The 17,115-nt window shown below is 35.7% G+C and overlaps 1 protein-coding gene across 8 annotated transcripts in view; it reads left to right on the top strand.

The window, feature by feature from the left end:
* The window catches only part of INPP4B (inositol polyphosphate-4-phosphatase type II B), an 813,118-nt gene that overhangs the window by 596,077 nt on the left and 199,926 nt on the right, over nucleotides 1-17,115 (top strand). For all 8 annotated transcript variants that reach the window (XM_001091644.5, XM_015139258.3, XM_028848782.2 and 5 more), the window contains one exon: nucleotides 10,705-10,852. In XM_001091644.5, coding sequence (XP_001091644.5) covers nucleotides 10,705-10,852 — 148 coding nt within the window. The remainder of the gene's footprint in view (nucleotides 1-10,704; nucleotides 10,853-17,115) is intronic.

Below are 17,115 nucleotides of genomic sequence, written 5' to 3'. Positions count from 1 at the left end.
TGAGCTCCCTGCCTCAGCAAGCATTAGATCTGATACAGCATTTTTGTATATGTAACAGCCATGATTTCCATGACTGTGGGAGTTAGAATCCAAACAAAAATGAGGAAACTGTGCTGCTATTAGTCATAAATATGTGCAGTTCGCCTTCCTATATGGAGAACTTACTGGTATTTGTATTCCTTGCTTCACAGCTTTGATTCTTTTTCACCAAATAGGGTTAAATCACCTATTATTGTTGTTTTGAAGAAGATACTAGATTGTAAGCTACTTAAGAGGAAGGAACATTACTTTTTTATTTGCAGTCTGTATCATTTTATGTTAACAAGCTCTGGGCACTTAAACGTTATAAATTGAATTCTTCATTATTTAGCATGTACCCTCTCCCATTGGTCTAGAAATCTCCAATCAGTTAGAATTTGGTGAATAATTTATTGGTTAAAAAAATCGTTATAAGGAATAAAAATTTCTAGCCCTGCTGAATGTGCCCCTGAGATTTCAAGAGAACCAAGCAAGAGAGTTGATTTCTCCACATGGCCCTTTAAAGAATGGTGACTTCTAAACCTAAACACACACACACACACACACACACACACACACACACACAGAAAGTGAGAGAGAAATCCCAGCACTTTGGGAGGCAGAGGTGGGCAGATCACCTGAGGTCAGAAGTTCAAGACCAGTCTGGCCAACACGGTGAAACCCCGTCTGTACTAAAAATACAAAAAATTAGCTGGGTGTGGTAGTGGGCACCTATAATCTCAGCTACTCAGGAGGCTGAAGCAGGAGAATTGCTTGAAAACCCAAGAGGTGGGGTTTGCAGTGAACCAAGATCATGCCGTTGGACTCCAGCCTGGGCAACAAGAGCAAAACTCCATCTCAAAAAAATAAAATAAAACAAAATAAAATAAGATAAAATAAAATAAAATAGAGAGAAACACAGAGACAGAGAGCTAGAGACAGAGAGAGGGAAAGGAATGGGAGGAAAGGGTGCTTTTCTTTCTTAAATCTCATGGGGAAAAAGCTTCAAAAATTGATAGTCTTGGAGTCTGGATATAAATGCAATCCGTTCACTGATACCCACTTAAAGGGAAAAATGCCGAGAGCTAACCTGATCTTGGGATGGGGGTGGTCAGCAGTCAGTGAGGCATCATTCTGGTGATGTACAATATAAACATATCCTGGGAGTGGAAGGTGCCTAGAGCAGATGGGAGCACAGGAAGCTGGAGGGCAGGTGCAGGAGGTGTGATGCCTTCTTTCCCTCCGGAGAACACAGAGATCTTCCATACAAGAATACAATAATGCTTGTTAAATGGTAAACAGCAGGTGTATCTTATCTGAATTTATGCTTCAGATAACAGAAAACTCAATTATTATTTTTTCTTTGAGAAAGATGTTCAAATGTAATTTTTTAGGTTTGGAATAAAATAATTTACTACTTTCCTTAAGTCTCATTAAAAATTTTGTACTGCCTCTAACTAAAGGAGAGTGAAACGCCAAAAAACCCTCCCCAAAATCAATGAATCCAGGAACTGTTTTTTTGAAAAGATTAACAAATAGATGGACCACTAGCCAGACTAATAAAGAACAAAAGAGAGAATAATCAAATAGACACAATAAAAATGATAAAAGGGAGATCACCACTGATCCCACAGAAATACAAACTACCATCAGAGAATACTGTAAATACCTCTATGCAAATAAACTAGAAAATCTAGAAGAAATGGATAAATACCTGGGCACATACACCCTCCCGAGACTAAACCAGAAGGGTTGAATCCCTGAATAGACCAATAACAAGTTTTGAAATTCAGGCAGTAATTAGTAGCCTACCAACCAAAAAAAGACCAGGATCAGACTGATTCATAGCCAAATTCTACCAGAGGTACAAAGAGGAGCTGATACCATTCCTTCTGAAACTATTCTAAACAATAGAAAAAGAGGGAATCCTCCCTAACTCATTTTATGAGGCCAGCATCATCCTGATACAAAAACCTGGCAGAGACACAACAAAAAAAGAAAATTTCAGGCCAATATCCCTGATGAACATCCATGCGAAATTCCTCCATAAAATGCTGGCAAACTGAATCCAGCAGCACATCAAAAAGCTTATCCACCACAGTCAAGTCGGCTTCATCCCTGGGATGCAAGTCTGGTTCAACATATGCAAATCAATAAACATAATCCATTACATAAACAGAACCAATGACAAAACCACATGATTATCACAATAGATGCAGAAAAGGCCTTCAATAAAATTCACCCCTTCATGCTAAAAACTCTCAATAAAGTAGGTATTGATGGAATGTATTTCAAAATAATAAGAGCTATTTATGACAAACCCACAGTCAATATCATACTGAATGTGCAAAAGCTGGAAGCATTCCCTTTGAAAACCAGCACAAGTCAAGGATGCCTTTTCTCACTACTCTTATTCAACATAGTATTGGAATTTCTGGCCAGGACAATCAGGCAAGAGAAAGAAATAAAGGGTGTTCAAATAGGAAGAGAGGAAGTCGAATTATCTCTGTTTGCAGATGACATGATTATATATTTAGAAAACCCCATCGTCTTAGCCCAAAATCTCCTTAAGCTGATAAGCAACTTCAGCAAAGTCTCAGAATACAAAATCAATGTGCAAAAATCACAAGCATTCCTATACACCAATAATAGAGAGCCAAATCATGAGTGATTCACAAATCACTCCTATTCACAATTGCTACAAAGAGAATAAATACCTAGGAATACAACTTACAAGGGATGTGAAGGACCTCTGGAAGGAGAACTACAAACCACTGTTGAGAGGAAATAAGAAATGACACAAACAAATGGAAAAACATTCTATGTTCATGAATAGGAAGAATTAATATCATGAAAGTGGCTATACTGCCCAAAGTAATTTGTAGATTCAATGCTATCCCCATCAAGTTACCATTGACTTTCTTCACAGAAATAGAAAAAACTACTTTAAGTTTCATATGGAACAACAAAAAAATAGCCCATATAGCAAAGGCAATCCTAAGCTAAAAGAACAAAGCTGGAGGATCACATTACCTGACTTCAAACTATACTCTAAGGCTACAGTAATCAAAACAGCATGGTACCAGTATCAAAACAGACAGACACACACACACACACACACACACACACATATATTGGAATAGAACAGAGGCCTCAAAAATAATGCCACACGTCTAGAACCATCTGATCTTTGACAAACCTGACACAAACAAGCAAAGAGGAGCAGGTACCATTCCTTCTGAAATGATTCCAAACAATAGAAAAAGAGGGACTCCTCCATAACTCATTTTATGAGGCCAGCATCATCCTGATACAAAAACCTGGCAGAGACACAACAAAAAAAGAAAATTTCAGGCCAATATCCCTGATGAACATCGATGCAAAAATCCTCAGTAAAATACTGGCAATGGGGCAAGGATTCCCTATTTAATAAATGGTGTTGGAAAAACTGGCTAGCCACATGTAGAAAACTGAAACTGGACCTTTTCCTTACAATTTATTCAAAAATTAACTCAAGATGAATTAAAGACTTAAACATAAGACCTAAAACCATAAAAACCCTGGAAGAAAATCTAGGCAATACCATTCAGTACATAGGCATGGACAAAGACTTCATGACCAAAACACCAAAAGCAATGACAACCAAAGCCAAAATTGACAAATGGGATCCAATTAAATTAAAGAACTTCTGCACACAAAAGAAACTATCATCAGAGTGAACAGGCAACCTAAAGAATGGGAGACAATTTTTGCAATTTATTCATCTGACAAAGGGCTACTATCCAGAATCTACAAGGAACTTAAACAAATTTGCAAGAAAAAAAACCCATCCAAAAGTGGGTGAAAGATATGAACAGACACTTCTGAAAAGAAGACATTTATGTGGCCCACAGACATATGATCCAGCAATCCCATTACTGAGTATATATCCAAAGAATTATAAATCATTCTACTATAAAGACACATGCACGTGTATGTTTATTGTAGCACTGTTCACAATAGCAAAGATTTGGAATCAACCCAAATGCCAATCAGTGATAGACTGGATAAAGAAAATGTGGGCTGGGTGCGGTGGCTCACACCTGTAATCCTAGCACTATGGGAGGCCAAGGCGGGTGGATCACAAGGTCAGGAGATCAAGACCATCCTGGCTAACATGGTGAAACACTGTCTCTACTAAGAATACAACAACAACAAAAAAATTAGCCAGGCATGGTGGTGGGCACCTGTAGTCCTAGCTACTTGGGAGACTGAGGCATGAACCCAGTAGGCAGAGCTTGCAGTGAGCCGAGATTGCACCACTGCACTCCAGACTAGGAGAGAGAGTGAGACTCCGTCTCAAAAAAAAAAAAAAAAAAAAAGTGGGGGAGCATATATACACCATGGAATACTATGCAGCCATAAAAAAGGATGAGTTAATGTCCTTTGCAGGGACATAGATGAAACTGGAAACTATCATTCTTAGCAAACTAACACAGGAACGGAAAACCAAACACCACATGTTCTCACTCATAAGTGGGAGTTGAACAATGAGAACACATGGACACAGGGAGGGGAACATCACACATTGGGACCTGTCAGTGGGTGGGGTCTAGGGGAAGGATAGCATTAGGAGAAATACCTAATATAAATGATGTGTTGATGGGTGCACCAAACCACCATGGAACGTATATACCTATGTATCAAACCTGCATGTTCTACACATGTATCCCAGAACTTAAGAGTATAATAATAACAATAATAATAAAGTTTGGTCTACTTCATGTAGCACCATAGATTTTAATTGACTTTCACAATACCACACAATTAAGCTAAATATTGAGATAACTTTCTCCTCATTACCACCCCCATCCAAAGCAATGCATGATTCAGAATATTTTAAGATAGTCAAAACTAGTCCCTACCGTACTCATTTTGAGTCCTGATGAATTCCAGCCAAAAGCAAATGCCAAGTTTTTCCTTGTTTTTCCTTTCATTCATGCGTTACTAAATTCACTACCTTGTTGAATATCAGATGATATTCATTTTATATTAACAAAATATATTTTCTCCGTGTGATTTAAATGGGTTTTGCCTCAGTGGTTGTAAGTCTCTGGTATGTAAAATTTGGGGCCATCTTGGTTTATAACATTGGCCCTTGATCCTTTTTACTTCCTCCCTAGATTTATTTGCCCTTTGCTGTTTTAACAACTGTGTTGCGATCCACTGGCTTTGCTCTTTTGAAATTTCCATATGTTTTCATTACTGTGTGCTAATATAATATTTAACTTAAGATGTTAAGTAGCTTCAAAGGGAAGGGTAAACTTCGCTATCTAATAATGAATAGGACCATCTCTTAGACGACTTTAAATGCTTCAACTATCTTTGTAAGTCCATTTATCTCCTCCTCTTCCTCTAGGTAAACGAGAAGAAAACCAATATGGGCAAGAAAGTGATAATAGTCAAAAAGTTTACATTTTGTGGAAGAACATGAAGGGATCTTTCAGTTATGGTTAATCTTTTCCCTGATTCTGGTCCCTGTGCTCTCTCTTGCATTGGGGCTTTTAATTATACTCTTCCTTCTTGCATTTTCCCCTCTCAATTTCCACAATTAGTGGTGTCCTACCTGCTCTCTTCATGGGGAGAGTAATGACGAGAAACATCTGAGTCGTAAGATCTAAGACGCATTTCTGTATGTTTTATTTACTGGGCATTATGGTAAGTGCAGGAGGAAAAAAAGAGAACCAGAAAAACTACACAGCTCTCTCCACCACTCTTCCCCCAACACACACAAAGCTCATATTCCCGCAGGAGACATAGACTACTAAACAGACTACTGTAGTACAGTCGGTAAGATCCATGATAGAAATGGCGGTGTGATGTAAAAAGGAGAGACATCTACATAGGGAGGGAGGTAGTATAAGCTGAAGAAGGCTTCCTGGAGGAGGCGATAGCTGAGCTAAGTTTATAGGATGATTACATATGGTTAGGAAAGTGGGGAGTTCCTGTGATTTGCATGGAATGCCTTGACCAGAGGCATACTGGCAAGAAACAACTTGATGAGTGCAGTAGAGTACAGGTTGTCTGGTTTTCTCAGCACGACATAGGAGCTAGCTTCTAGCTTTACAAATAGTATCCTTCACTCACTGAAGCACAATGAACAGACCTAAGGACAGTCCTTTTTCTAACCACCCAGGATCTAAAATCCAAATTCTACAGGTGAAATTCAGTTGTCACCAACTGTAGACAAATAATGCATGTGTGTTTTATTACGACATCTGTAATAGTTTTTCTTATTTTTGGCCAAGAGCTCGTGAGTTTGGCTGGATTCAGGGTATCTGTTTGCTGTATTTTCTGAGTTGCTCTCAGGTTTTTCTTACCCTCACTTTTCTGAAGCCATGCTAAGGATAGTGTTTTTGTAATTTCTGTTTAGGTTTCTCAGTGCTCATCCAATCTTTAAAAGAGCCAACGTTCATTTATTATGTGTTTAAGTCTAAGATATTTTCAAATACAAATGAGAATGTGTCAGTATCTAATTGGATTACAGACTTATCCTTAGAAAGTATAATGTAGCTTTTGGAGAATAGGCAATATAGGTACATGTAGCTGAATAATTAATTAAACAACTACATAATTAAAACTATGGAATGAATAGATTCTCTACAAGAATCTGCAGTGTAGTACAATAATGAATCTGTATGGCCTGAAGCCAATCAAGTTGGATTCATTGAAATATGCTGCTTCTATCATGTACTGGAAGCAAGAAAGTATGTGAAGATAATCGCAGATAAGCTTCCTCTGGAGAAACATATAAACGATAACCTGGTGAAATAAATGTTTGAGCTTTTTGATTATCCCCTGGACCCTGAATCTGTATTTCCAAAATTTCTTGTCCAGTGAACCCACTGATATTGCTAGCATAGCTTTGTTTACAGAAACAGCAGAGAGAAGGCCATCTCTATGGTATCTCTTTGGTTTATCTTCTCTGCTCCAAAGTTACTTGAGCAGTAGTCTTTTTTATCCATGTTGGCTTTGTTGAACATTTCCTCAGCATCCTTACTTTGGATAATTTAGAACTGCAGCAGTTTGGCTTTCACAATTACTGAATCCCATGAAAAAGCAGGTGGCATGCTACCTTGTTCAATGTCCCTATTACAGTCTGGGAGAAACAATATAGAAATTTGAGTTGTGCTGCAATTTCAAAGGAAAGAAAAATCTGCCATTTACTTTCCTTCTATGTGTTCATCTCAAGGGGTAGATCTCAAGGGGTGGACCTCAAGAGGAATGTGTCAATCAAGATCTGGACTAGTTCAGAGCTTTACTCACATTGTTATCACAATACAATGATATGGTCTAAAATATCTCAACTACTTTTCTTTTGATTTAATCGGTTACATGGTATTTTTAGCAATTGTATGGCAATTGTGAAAAAATGAAGATGAGAATACACAAAGGGCTCTCTTTAAAAAGAGCTTATAATAGGTATTACATAGTTACTGTTATTGAGATAAGCCTATTGTATGGACAGCAAGTCATCTCCTGCATGAATAAATACTTGCCACCAGTGGAGAGCCAGAGATGAAAGTCATTCACAGTCATTTGCTTATTTACACAGCTGGAGTGTGTGTGAGCAGAGTGTGTATGCTATAGAGAATAATCTTTTTTTTTAAGTTGACAAAACATTCATCTTTTGTGTCCCATTGTTCAATACTGGACACATGAGTACCATGCCTTTCTTTTATGTGACGATAGCAAAACCTCCCCGCCATCAGACCATCAAGAATTTTGAGTTGAGAACGTTTTATTTGCTCTTTGTGTAACCAGTGCAACAAATTTGCATGGTATTTAAAGTTCAGACCCAATTTATTCATTTTAAAAATAATACTGTGTTATACTGCATTTTATGATACACAGGATACATATGATACATACATATACTGCATTTTATGATACTTGCTTCAGACATGATAGGTGTTTAATAAGCAACACTGCTGGGTCAAACTGGGTTGCAAAGTAGATTCCATTATACCTACATTGAGATAATGATAAAGATATGCAATTTACTACTAATGTTTGGAGACCTATGAGTCTCAAAAGATCAGAACCTATACCACAAAATTTAAATAGGCAACCACACTGGCAATTTTTTGCATGACTAAAGTGCCTGGGTTTTAAATTGTTCCAAGTATTTTCTTTGTAAATAGCAACATTCCCAGAGAGTCCTTGGATGCTGTGTACCTGGTAGTTACAGGAGAGTTCTGGAGTTCATTAATCAAACCACCTTTGATTTCTGCTTAATCTATTTCAACAAAGGTTTATGTTCAGAGTGCATTGAAGAGTATTAGAATGGAAACAATAGGGCCAGGTGTGGTGGCTTGCACCTGTAATCTCAGCACTTTGAGAGGCCGAAATGGGGGGATAGCTTGAGTCCAGGAGTTTAAGACCAGCCTGGGTAATAATGGTGAAACTCTGTCTTCACAAAAAAAAAAAAAAAAAAAAAAAAAAAATTACCATGCTCCTGTAGTCCCAGCTACTTGGGAGGATGAGACAGGAAGATCACTGAGCTCACACTTAAGCTCCAGCCTTGGTGACGGAGTGAGATCCTGTCTCAAAATAAAAAAATAAAAATAAAAATAAATATATATATATATATATATATATATATATATATATATGAGAAAACAGTAAACTAAAAGTAGAAGGATTTGTTTTGAGATCAACAGAGAAAATGAAGACTTTTATATTTTGTGACATAATTAAAAATACAACTTTTCTAAAAAATTATTATTGATGTATATATAAAAGGCAAGCAAAATCCAAGGATTTTTAACCATGCTTTAGGCGATACAAAAGTTCTGTGTAATCATGAAAAAAAAAAGAGGTTAAAAAATAGCACTTATACTGAGTCTAGATAAACCAAATAACTAAATATTTATATATGTTGCTAAATAAGAAACAATTTGGCCATTTTAAGGACTGAAGTTTGTCTTACCATAAAATGATGCATGCATATTCCTAACCATGTTAGGTATATTGGGAATTCATGAGATCCCATATTTGGTATATGGACACCATAACGAATTTAGTACATATTTTTTCTCTTCCTATTCCAGAGATACTGTAATAGAAGGAGTAATCAAATTCTTATATCTTTGAAACACTGTCACTTCACAAATGAATAAAACTTTTTCTTTTCTTAATCGGCTGTAAGTCCTTATATTTCAGGAGAAAGAAAGTAAAGATAATAAACTCTAAGTATGTATTCTGTAAAGAACCAAATTGACAACATTTAAATATTGTGCTTATATTCAAAAGATAATCTTTAGGGGCATACCACTCTAGATTTTAAAATGCAGTATTTTCTCTCAACATGCTAGAAATAGTGTACTTTCTTCTGGCTTCTGTTGGTGCTGTTGAAAAGTGAGCACTCTAATTCTTGGCAGGAGGTATTGTAAGTGTACTAGAAGTTTTGAATCTGGTGGTTGAAGAACGGGATGTTCGAAATCAAAGTTTCCATTATGGTACTAGTTTTGATAATGATAATGTCCCGAGTGTACCTTTGAGAATGGATGATTGCAGAGGAATGGATGAATAGATCCTCATTTCAGTGTTCAAAAATATGTATGTTTACCCAAGTAGCGAATGAAATACGGTGTTCTTACAAACTGTAAAATTTTGAAAAGAATTTTTCCCTGTACATTGAGGAGATCTAGCCCACATACCATGTTCAATATTATTTAAAGCCTTCTGCTTCAATATCAAATAATGTTTTTAATTAGCTTTATTTAAACTGAAGTCAACTAATCATAGATTCTTGACTGGTGACTGACTTGATATTTTATTGCCTGCTAAGCTTTGGTGTGTAAGTAAGTGTGACATAGGCATTCATTGCTGAAGAGCAATGGAAATGAAATTCTCCCCCAATGGTTTGAAAGTGTGGTGTGAGTACTGGCTTCACTAATAAGTATCGAATGTTATCATAATATCTAATCCTATATGCTTTTTCTGAATCTTTTAAAAAAATTCTTGGGTACATGACTTTGTTACTTTCCCCTACATACTAAATACGGTTTCTTCACAGTCCCTCTGCCTTGCTTCTGATAATACGTGGTTTCAGGAAAGTGTGTTATTGACTCATTGATACTAAAGTATGCTTGGTATTTGAATTTTAACAGATTTTAAGACAAAAGAGTGAACCTTTCTGACATGTAAGAAATAACATTTAGTAAGACATTTTGTAACTCCTAAAATAACATATAAGTTTGTGACCTACTACGTAAATAGGTAAAGTTGACTAAAAGTGATCAGAAGAAATTCAGAAATATATTTGTTCAAAGTGTATATTAGGTGTACATATTTATGCTTTAATGTATATTTGTAGACACATACACTTTATAAAACTTTAGAAGAAGACAAGAGTCAATAGGTAATAAATTAGAAAGCCACAGTAGCCACATTTATGATTTGGAGTCTGATGTATATTTTTTCTTTTAATTTAACAAAGATTATATGTCTCAGAAGCTACTGAAAAAAAAGTCAAAATAAAATTCTTAGAAATTCAGATACGCTAATGGATTTTGATTAAAAATAAATTTTGGATCAAATGAATAACAAAAGTGTTACCTTGACTAATGGTTTTGTTAATTGGGCTTCGCCTGACATGCGTTTGCTTAGAATTTAAGTATGATTTTTTTCTTTTTTTTCCAGTGTTAAAGAACCCAGTATGTAAATTATATAGATTTCCCACATCTGACAATAAGTGGATGCGAATTCGAGAGCAAATGTCAGAGAGCATTCTTTCCTTTCATATTCCTAAGGAATTGATTTCCCTTCACATTAAAGAAGATTTGTGCAGGTAAGAGAAAATAACTGTTGTCTCTCATATTAATTATTTTATATCATTTAAAATTTTTAATTGACAAATTATATATAATCTGTGCAACGTTTTGAAATATGTATGTGTTGTGAAATAGCTAAATCGAACCCAGTTAACATTTTCATTACCTCACATACTTATCAATTATTATTTTTTCTCTAGAATATTTTTTCTAAAGGCATAATGATGACGTAAAAATCTAGACCTGAACTGTATACTATGGTGGCCACTAGTCCTATGTAACTATCGATTACTTGAGATATGACTAATCCAAAATGAAATGTTCTATCACTGTAAGATACACACCAGATCTTTAATTCTTAGCACACGCTTGCAGATGATTTAATAACAAAATGTTAACTTGGATATATTGAGGTTTTATAAAATATATTACTAAAGTTAACCTCATCTGCTTTTTTTATTTAAACTTTTAAAATATGGCTACTAGAAAATTTAACATTACATATGTTACTTTCATTTGTGGTTTGAGCTATATTTCTTGGATACCTTGGTATCTAGCCAATAATTTGAGCTTTGATCTTGTAATAATTCTTGTGTCTTTTCCTCAACTGCTTATGGTTGCTGTTTCTGGAAATAATTCCTATTTGACTCACCTTTGGACTTCTCGTTTGTAGTAAGGCTTTCAGAAATTTATTAGTCTAAAAACGACTGGAGATGACTGAATAAAACATGCCATGCTAATAGACAGTATTGTACAACAAAATTAAATCAGTTGCTATAATAAGGTAGAGGGATTTGAGAGCTTATTGCTTGTTAAGAGTATCTCTGGACCATGACTAATCAATTTGTTTCTCTGCCTTTTAAACAAACCTGTAATAACATTAAAAATGCTGAATGCTACATTATATAAAATCCTGTTAAGGTTCTAAATCTCATTAAATTAGCAACTTTTAAAAAGTTAACACTTTATAATTGCTGAAATCTACAGCAGAGTGTGAAATTTCTAGCATTTGGGTTCCTGCCTTATGCTCACATTAGTGCACATATTTATTTAATAGTACTGTACTCTTTTGGTAGACTCTGAAGTCCCCAGGGATTCCATATTAATCTAAGCCAGTGAGGACACCATAGACAGGGCAGGTCTAATTGGCAACTATTAACAAAATTGGTTAGGGTAGGCATGACTGCATGAATACGAAAACAGAACCCCAATTTCAGGAAAATTAGGGAACTGGATTATTAAAATGTGATCTGCATCTAGGGAAATAAACACTAAAAATGAGACAGAAAGGTGAATATTTGAGAGTAGCAGAGTGAGGATCATAAAGCCAGAGAAATCAGACAACACGTATTGACTCAGGCAAAGAGAAGCTATGGCATGCTCAGGAATCTAAGCACACTACGTAAGAGCCAACTGCAAGAAGTAGCAGCCAAGTTATTCTGAAATGGGTTTTCAACATTATCCCTACCTAACAGACATAGTGACAGTAGGCAATAGACAAAACACATTACCTGGAAGCATAAAGCAAGCTTATATATTACAGTAGAAGCACAAGGAGTTTGGATTTTAGAAGTCATTATCCCCAACATGATTGCATTCTAGACCACTGGACACCAAGAATCACTCCTACTAGAGCCATGTAATGATCACCTTTTTATCCTGAGGGGTTGAAGACGGTAGCTAGTCCTCACAGGAGTTATGCAGAATAAGGAAAGACTCTCAGTAGACAAGCATGAGATTACAGGCAGGACCTGAGAAACACAGAAGAAGAGTTGCCACATGAAGCAGACTTAAGAATTTAGAACTAGGGCTTACCCTTTAAATGGCTCCAGAATAGCTACATCTAATGTAGCCAAAACTAAATTTCTAATTACAGTTAACAATAATTTATTCTGTAATTCCAAATACTTAGAAGAATTGTAATGTTCACCACACAAAGAAAAGATAAATTTTTGAGGTGATGAATATCCTAGTTACTCTGACCTACACATCATATACAAGTATCAAAATATCACATGTACCCCCAAAATATATACAACTATGATATAGCAATAAAACATAAGATAACTGAAATAAAATGTCTTTGAAGACATAGACAATATAAAATAATGACATGTCGGCCGGGCATGGTGGCTCACGCCTGTAATCCCAGCACTTTGGGAGGCCGAGGCAGGCAGATCACTAGGTTAAGAGATTGAGACCATCCTGGCTAACGTGGTGAAACCTCGTCTCTACTAAAAATACAGAAACAAAATTACCAGGTGTGGCGGCGGGCACCTGTAGTCCCAGCTACTCAGGAGGCTGAGGTGGGAGAATGGCGTGAACCCAGGAGGCGGAGCTTGCAGTGAGCTGAGATCACACCACTGCACTCCAGCCTGGGCGACAGGGTGAGACTCCGTCTCAAATAAATAAATAAATAAATAAATAAATAAATAAATAAATAAGACATGTCATAAAACACTGAAATTCATTAACTTATATTCATTAACATAGCATTTATTATTATACTATATATAGTATTTAACATAATAACCAATTTTAGCCTAATATTTTTGAGTTGAAAATCTTAGTTGATGGATCATTAACACCACTTCATTAAAAAAATTCAACAAGCTAGGAAAAGAAAGAGTAATCCTATTTGAATTTGAAAATCGTCTTGTGACCCTGTCTTTTGTCTTCAGTTTAGAAACCTCTTAAAGGATGAGCAGCTGTCTTTCTAATGCTTGTCTGCTACTTTTGAGTCCTCCACAGTGCTATTTTCAAAGTCCACTTCTATTCTCACTAATATCCTTCTGTCTGCATTCATTGATAGCAAATCAAGGGAGAAAGAATGAGTAGGGAATTAGGAGAAAGAAACTAATAAGCTATTGAATTTTGGTAGTCATAGCCACTGTCATTACTGTTGTTATTTTAACACATCAAAGTATTATCCACCTACCCTATTCTCTTTATGACTTTCTCTGTATCTCTTTTGTTATTTCCATATGCTTCACAGCAAAACATTTGCTAACACATAGAAGGGGCTGGTGGGCAGTTTTGGGAAAGATGAATAAACACCGCCTCCCAATATGAAGCTCCATTGCCAGAGGCAAAATTAGAAACTGGAATTGTTCAGAGAAGAAAATTACATTTTAATTCTACAAAAACAAAAGATATAGAAACCTGATAGATTCCAAAAACTCACCAGGGTCTGTGATGGCCAGGCTGTATACTTTTGCCTTTCTCCAATACCTTTTCTGTATAAATCTCCTATCATTAGAATTTATTTAGAAATTCAACAATGAATGTTTTAAATTTTATATTGAAAAGGAGATTTTCAAAATTCATCCTGGAGACTCAAAGGGGAAATAGGAAAAGCTTGTAGGAAAATTGGCCAGCTGTCTCAGTGGAGTGTAAGAAGATATAGTTACTGTAAAACAGAATAAGAAATCTATACAAAGGGAACCATCTAAAGAAAAAAGGTCATGAAGAAAAGTGTAATGCACTAAATAATGAAATTTTAAAATGCAGTGTCCACATTAAATCCACAGAGCCAGCAGAAAAGATTTAACACTAAGACATCATGTCTGTAATGTGGAAGACAAACACAATAAGCTCTTCCTAAATGCTAAGGAAAGTTGAAAAAAAGGTTCAGATGGATGAGAGAGAAGATGTTAGATGTGCAAGACAAAGAGCTGGACATTACTAAATAATTTTAAGTGTTCTTGGAGAAGAACAGTTAGTGCAAAAAACTTGACAAAAAGCATTAAAAAAATTACTGAGTCTACAGTTTCGTTTTTACTTTTACATGCTAAAATCAGGCTAGCATTATACCTCCCTGTAGAACCCGATGGAACAGTATCTACTGATTTCTGAGAGAAAAAGGCTGTGGCTTTACATTATTATATAGGGTTAGGTTATAAATTTTTTATGGATGAAGCGAGATGTACTGACATATACAAGAACTCAGAAACCATTATACAAAAACATTCTTGAAAATCCTACTTGAAGATATATCCTATCCAACTGAGAAAATAGTTTAAGAATTATATTTGTAATATAGTACAAAAATTAAATTATATGATGATGTAAAATTAATGTACCATAATGTAAAAATTAGGCATGTTAAGAATGGGAAATTGTCCTATAAAAGAATTCGAGGCATTCTTCTTCGTGTAATCTCCAGGGGAAGCTTTACTCTGAGGTTTTTTCTCAGCTGCTCTTCCACTACCTTTACTCAGATCCCAGAAAGTGTTTTATTTGTACCAACTTCCCTCCCAGTCCCACAATTCAGATAGACTCTTGCCTTGTTTAATGAAAATGACAGGTGCCTTAGTACCATTACATTTCAATAGTTGCAAAGAGTGCAGACCATTCATTTACATGCTTGGAAATCCAAACTGGAAGAACCACTAAGCAGAAATTTTGCTTGTTTTTTTTTAATCCATAAAGACAAAAGTATTGCCTGAGAAACCTTGTATTATAGTCATTTGCATTGCTAAGGAAACTAAATAACTATTATCTGAAATTTTAACATAAATATTAACTAAGTTGTAACATTTTTTGGTGAAGAGTAGTAAACCAATGAGTAGCAGATACAAACTGTGTCTAAGTCCCTTTGATTTATTGTTCTGTATAGGACCTGTGGGAGTACACACACACACACACACACACACACACACACACACACACACACACACAGGGATACCTGAGAAGTATTGTGCATTCAGTTCCAGACCACATTCATCAGTGATAGCCACCGCCATCAATGATCTTAGCTAAATCTTCTGGATAAGTTGCTGCAGATCCTCCATCAGCGCTTGCTGCTTCACCTTGTACTTTTATGTTATGAAGAGAGCTTCTTTCCTTAAACTTCGTGAACCAATGTCTGTCAGCTTCAAATTCTCTTCGTTGGCTTACTCACCTCTCTCAGCCTTTATAGAATTGAAGTAACTCTCTTTGGACTTTGCTCTGGATTAGAATTTGGCTTAAGGGAATGTTGTGGCTGGTTTGATCTATCCAGAAAACTGTAACTTTCTCCACATCAGCAATAAGGCTGTTTTGCTTTCTTATTATTCGTGTATTCGCTGGAGTAGCAATTTTAATTTCCTTCAAAAGCTTTTTATTTGCATTCACAACTTGGCTGTTTGGCACAAGAGGCCTAACTTTCAGCCTTTCTTGACTTTTGACATGTCTTCCTCACTTAGCTTAATCATTTCTAGCTTTTGATCTAAAGTGTAAGACATGTAACTCTTTTTCATGAACACTGAGAGGCCATTGCAGGGTTATAGATTGGCCTAACTTTTGTATTTTTGTGTTTCATGAAATAGTGAGGCCCAAGGAGAAGAGGGAGGGAGATGGTGGAATGTGTGACCAGTTGGAGCAGTCTGAACACACAACATTTATTGACTAAGTTAACCGTCTTCTGGGTGTGGTTCATGGCACCCCAAAACAATTACAATAGTAATATCAAAGACCACTGATCACAGGTCACCATGACTGATATAATAATGAAAACATTGAAAACACTGCAACAATTCTAAAATGTGACACAGAAACAGGAAGTAAGCACATGCTGTTGGAAAAATGGAGCTGGTAGACCTTCACGAAGGATTGCCACCAATCTTCAATTTGTAAAAACAAACAAAAAAACACAGTATCTGTAAAGAGCAATAAAGCTAAGCACAGTAAAGCACAGTAAATATATATGTAAAATATATTATTTTTAACAAAATATTAGTAAATACAATATGAACTCATTCATGCCCTACCTGAGGGGTAAGCAAAAACTTTTACTTAAAGGGCAAGATAGTAAATATTTTTGTCTTTGCAAGGCATATGATCTCTGTCCTTACTACTTAGCTCTGCCATTGTAATACAGAAGCACTCATAGACAATATTTGCATGATTAATTGTAGCTGTTTCAATAAAACTTTATTGACAAAAGCAGGCCTGTCTTTAATTACCAAGATGATGAATTTGCAACCATAGTGAATCCTTGACTTCCATGAGGTCAGGATTTTAAAAATCCTATACTTTTGTATAATAAATTGACCCTTTACCTCTTTTTTTATCCCAATTTGAAACATTTATGTATAAGCTGATGAACAGAGTAAACCATTGTGAGTTGGTGTGTTGCCATCTCTCTATAGAAGTGTTTAGACAATTATTTGAATATTTGCTTACGTAACAGTCTCTACTTTTCCAAGGGAGTGGAAAATGGAGAATTTAAAAGCCTCCTATGATTGAGATCAGTTTTTTCAACTCACAGATAAAGATTTTTTAATTTTTTACTGTGGAT

This window comes from Macaca mulatta, chromosome 5 (genome assembly GCF_049350105.2).
Source record: "Macaca mulatta isolate MMU2019108-1 chromosome 5, T2T-MMU8v2.0, whole genome shotgun sequence".
NCBI classification, from domain to species: Eukaryota; Metazoa; Chordata; class Mammalia; order Primates; family Cercopithecidae; genus Macaca; species Macaca mulatta.
Note: the sequence above shows the minus strand (reverse complement) of the source record. Positions and strands in the feature narration are given on the sequence as shown.